The sequence below is a fragment of the Trichechus manatus genome, unplaced genomic scaffold (assembly GCF_000243295.1).
Source record: "Trichechus manatus latirostris isolate Lorelei unplaced genomic scaffold, TriManLat1.0 scaffold00262, whole genome shotgun sequence".
Taxonomy (NCBI): domain Eukaryota; kingdom Metazoa; phylum Chordata; class Mammalia; order Sirenia; family Trichechidae; genus Trichechus; species Trichechus manatus.
In genome coordinates, this window is record NW_004444198.1 from 408,092 (window position 1) to 412,789 (window position 4,698).

General features: G+C 48.3%; 1 protein-coding gene across 1 annotated transcript in view; it reads right to left on the bottom strand.

The window, feature by feature from the left end:
* Positions 1 to 273: 273 nt before the first annotated feature.
* The window catches only part of LDLRAD4 (low density lipoprotein receptor class A domain containing 4), a 610,108-nt gene continuing 605,683 nt past the window's right edge, over positions 274 to 4,698 (bottom strand). The window contains exons 7-8 of the mRNA XM_023724825.1: positions 1,984 to 2,037; positions 274 to 729 (exon numbers count right to left, since the gene is read on the bottom strand). Coding sequence (XP_023580593.1) covers positions 274 to 729; positions 1,984 to 2,037 — 510 coding nt within the window. The remainder of the gene's footprint in view (positions 730 to 1,983; positions 2,038 to 4,698) is intronic.

A 4,698-nucleotide genomic window follows, 5' to 3' on the forward strand; every position in this document is an offset into this window, starting at 1 on the left:
AAATCAAATAGCTCTGTGGATTTTATCTCATGATACTTTAAAAGTATCCCTTCTCTGTTTTACCCATGCCTATCCTTTACCAACCTCCCTCCCCGGCCCCAAATAAACACTGTTCCTCAGACCGAATGGAAGTTAGTATTACTCATTTCGTTTTGCCTGCAATTCCTCTGGAAGGAATCGGAAGCGGAGCGCGCGCTGGCACGTTTGGTTTCACCCAGTGGCCGCTTTGGGACAACAGTGCGCGCGGGCCGGCGGAGCCGGAGCCCAGGGCGGTCAGGCGAGGCCCACGGGCTTCCCGTCAGCGCCCGGGGCTCGCAGTAGCGTGGCGCCTAGGCCGCGGCCCACCACCTCGCTGTAGGCCGGGGGCGGCCCGTCGGCGCGCCCGTCGCCGCCGCAGCCCGCCGCGCTGACCCCCGAGTGGCAGCTAGGCGGGCACGGGCCTCCGCGGAACGGGGCGCCGGCCGCCAGGTCGCTGTCGAAGACGGTCCGGTTTGGCGGCGCGCGCACCGACTCGCGGTTGAGCTCTCGCTGCTGCTCCGGGTCGCGCAGCTGCAGCGCGCACGGGCCCTGGTAGGGCGGCGGCTCTTCGCCATCAGAGAGCGAGATGGTGGGCGGCAAGTCGATCTCGTGCTGCAGGTACGGGAAGGTGGGCTGGAAGCGGCCGAAGCGCTCCGGTTGCATGAAGGCCGGCGCGCCGAAGCGGTCCCGGGTCCGCGGCACATACAGGATCTGGAAGGAGAGGGTGAGAGGCGTGAGGGCGGCCTGCGGACTGCCGGTCACTCTGTGCCGGCTCCCCTCGGACAGCGAGGACAAGCCTGTTCCAGCAGACACCTCATTCTCCTGTTGCTCACTCCTGTCACCGCTCACCTGGCCAGATCACAGTTATCAGGGCAGTTGACAGTGAAGAATTGTAGCTGACTGAAAATGTGGGTTTAATGGGAGTTATGGTGTATGCTATGCATACGTTTTCCAAGGGTTCAGACAGAGTGCTGTGTTAAAGACCTTATTAAACAGAGTCGTACAGCGCCAACAGTATTGTACAGGCGGTGATCTGACCCACTCGCCAACCCCAGCCTCTACTTCTAAAATCCAGAACAAGTCACTTTGTTTTCTTTCTGGTTCCTAGACTTTTCCAGTTATTTGGATAAAAGTTTCATGTAGTTTTTTATCACTGACATGAAAAGTGCTTTGTATTCCTAAGTAAATACAACTATAAATTTTTTTCTCCAAAAATGATTCCAGGTTTCTTACAAATTCCTTTCTTACAAATTCCTTTCATCTCTTCCACCATCCAAGCTTCTTCTAGAAGAAAGATCTTTTGTATATGTATTAAAATAGTCACTGACTTCTATCATATTTTTAACTTAAAGGGAAAAATATATTTTAGAATTCATAGTATTAAACTTGGAGATACGAAAATTAATCATGCTATGATATTTATGGAGCCCTGGTGGCACAGTGGTTAAGAGCTATGATTGCTAACCAAAAAGCTGGCAGTTTGAATCCACCAGCCACTCCTTGCAAACCCTCTGGGGCAGTTCTACTCTGTCCTGTAGGGTTGCTATGAACTGGAATCCACTCGACAGCAAACAGTTTATGATATTTATAAACCATACTAACACCTGCCAAACCAAATTATGAGTAGCTTATGAGATTGTGTATTGATCAGTGATCCTCAAGCTGTTTTCTGTAAGGAGCTTTAGTACAAAAAATCCTTAGAAAATTCTAGGAACATACCTCCCCTCCCCCTTTACCCTAAGTTATAGGCATTTGCCTTAACTTAAATGTATTATTTCTTAATCTGTGCTGTAACACATTTAAGCCTCCTACCAATTTTGTGCAAATGATTTTTCTCCTCCTTGGAGTCCCCGCTATAGCCTCCTGCCCCCTGCAGCCTCACACATGGGTTCTGTAGCCCTAGCACTGCCCACACTGCAGGCTGAGAACCCCGCCGGCTCAGTCACCCTTGTCCAAGCCCCTCACCTCTGAGGCACCCTGCCGGGACACGGAGCTATCCGAAGGCCACAGGCACCCTTCCTGCAGTGGTGAAGAGAAGGGGGTGCAAGGGGAAAGAAACATCAGAAGAAAAGAATTAGTTTCATAAATAGCAGCACCCAGAAACATTAACCACAACTTTTTGGGGCAAGGGATCCCATTATTCTAGCTAAAAACATGGAGTGAGAAAGATCGAGTCCTTTTTACACCTGATATCTAGATGCAGGGTTGCGACCAAAAGGGAAACATTAGAAAGTTTAGACACCAGCCATAATATATTTGAAACAGATAAGAAGTCAAACATCTTTCAGTCTATACACTTTTGTGTTAGAAATACATTCAAAATAATCATTTTGACATACAAACCATCTTCAGTCACTACATAGATAATTTCTGGGTTAATGAAGCACTTATGTGCACATCAATCACCTCTGCCAGATGCCTACTCCTTTCTGGAGGACCTTCAGGGCCCTTCTGGATTTCGACTACTAGCTCAGCTGAGTTACGCAGAGCAAGAAGAAAGGCTCCGCCCGGCCAGACTGGTTGTCTTTCCATTTTAAAATTGCATCCCCAAAGCCTGAACACCCTTTGAGTGTCTTCTAATGAATTTATTCTTTACTCTTTATATTCACAAGGCAGGGATAACTTGACATCTGGTTGCTTAGTATCTTTTTTCAAATATATGGCCAGACTGACAAGGTGACAAGCAAACAGTGGGCATTATTAAGGGCCATTTCTAATACCATAAACCTGTTTTCAAAGCATTTCAATGTATTATCCCTTTTGAACCCAAATTGTTGATGATTAACAAGGGTCTTTTGGGCTATTAGCTAAAAATCTGTTACTGTAATAAATAGAATATAAACTTTTTTTTTTTTTTTGGAGGAGGGGCACCAGATGCCTGTATTTTGTATTCCCAGTAAGATGTACTATGACCTGGGGCAGTCAACCTCCCGAGAGTCAGAAAATGCCCAGAAGTAGAGACCTAGGCAGTAAAACATCCTTACTCTTTAGATACAAAGTGAAGTCTTCTCCTATTCTTTTGTTTGGGGGCCCCTCTGACGGCATCTTAGACCCAGCATTCTAATATAAAAATCCCCATCGCTGCTAAACAAGGCGTTTGTCCAATACATACAGCCTATTCCTAAAATATTGAGAGTGCATCGTGAAATCAGTAGCAAAAATATAAACAGACACAGCTGTGTTTAGAGGAAGTCTGGGCTTAAGGGTCTGACTATAAAAATATGCAATAGAATATTACAGCTCTGGAATGGCGACAGTTAACCAAAGTGGGGATTACAGAGTGACACACCCAGACTCACAACGGGATCCACACAAAGAGCAGGAGAGGACTTTGTATCTAAAGAGTAAGGATGTTTTACTGCCTAGGTCTACCGCTCTTTGCTACGTGCAGTGAAGTCTGTAGGGACGCTGCATATTTTCTGCTGGATCAGAGCAGAAAAAAATCACTATAGTTCTGGACTGTTGTACCTGCTCTCACATTGAAAACATTATGAAAAACGCATTCTTGGGTGTTCTAAGATGCATAATCTTGCCTTGCTTCTCTCCCTGTCTTTTCAGTGGACGCCTGGTGCCATCCCGCCCTCTGGACACAGCTGCATGTCCTACTCCTTGCTTCCATCAGTGGGGAGTGCTCTAACATCCTCGCTCTAACCTCCACTCCTGAGAGTCTGCGCCAGTCAATAGTTAAAGTAACAGATTAAAACGCGTCGCGCAATGCTAAATGGCCAGAAATCGCACCTGAAGTGAGCTGGGAGTGAAGCGGCCCAGAATTTGGGGGACAGACATCTTCTGAAAATGGCAATAACCACCCCAATGGCTTTATTTCCCTAAAAATTAGTAAAACTGGAAAAAATGCCCAAAAGAGATCCACATGGAGCCTTGTGAATACTCAGTCTTCTATTTCACCAAATTCATGCCAGCCTCCTTGCTGTTAAGCCTTCTCAACACTTTCTGGTCCTCATCTTAGCTTGGTAGCATCCGGCCACTCTGCCTCTGGTTCCAGCAACAGCACTCTCTTGGTTTGCTCCTAACTTCTCTGGCCACCCCTCCTGCTTCTTGGTGGATGCCTCATCCTCTATGTTTTGGTTAAATATTGACTTCCTCAGAGTCCTGTCCCCAGCTCCTCTTCTCTCACTGCATGTTCTCCCTGGCCACCTCAGTCCCTCCAAGGCGTAAACGGCTGCCTTATGGTATGGTGCCCTTGGTCTGTCTCCAGCCCAGCCATCTCCATGAGCTCACCCCACACATCCTGCTGTCCACTCTATGCCTCTGCTTGGGTTCCTCTAGATTCCTAAAACTCAGCATGTCTGAAGTATAGTTCAGCAGCAGCTTCTCCCCAAGTCTCCAGTTCCTTGTACTGTAGTACCATCTTTCTTGCCCAGCCCCTCCAGCCAGTCAGCGCTCCACTCTCCCTTACCCACCTCCTCTCAGTCCTGCCCTTTCCACCTCCAGAGCAGCTCTCCACTCCCTACCCCTCGCAGCAGCCTCATTCGGCTCCATTCTTGCTCCCTTCTGTGTCTCTCCACCAGCAGCCAAGGCAGTCTTCCTGCAGGGCAAACCTGCACTTGTCACTCCCCTGACTAGAATCCTTTGTGGTTCTTCTGGGAAAAGTCAGACTCCTTGACCCAGTCCACCAGAGTCATCCCCCTCAGGCCTTCCCTCCCCACTCTCCACCCCCCT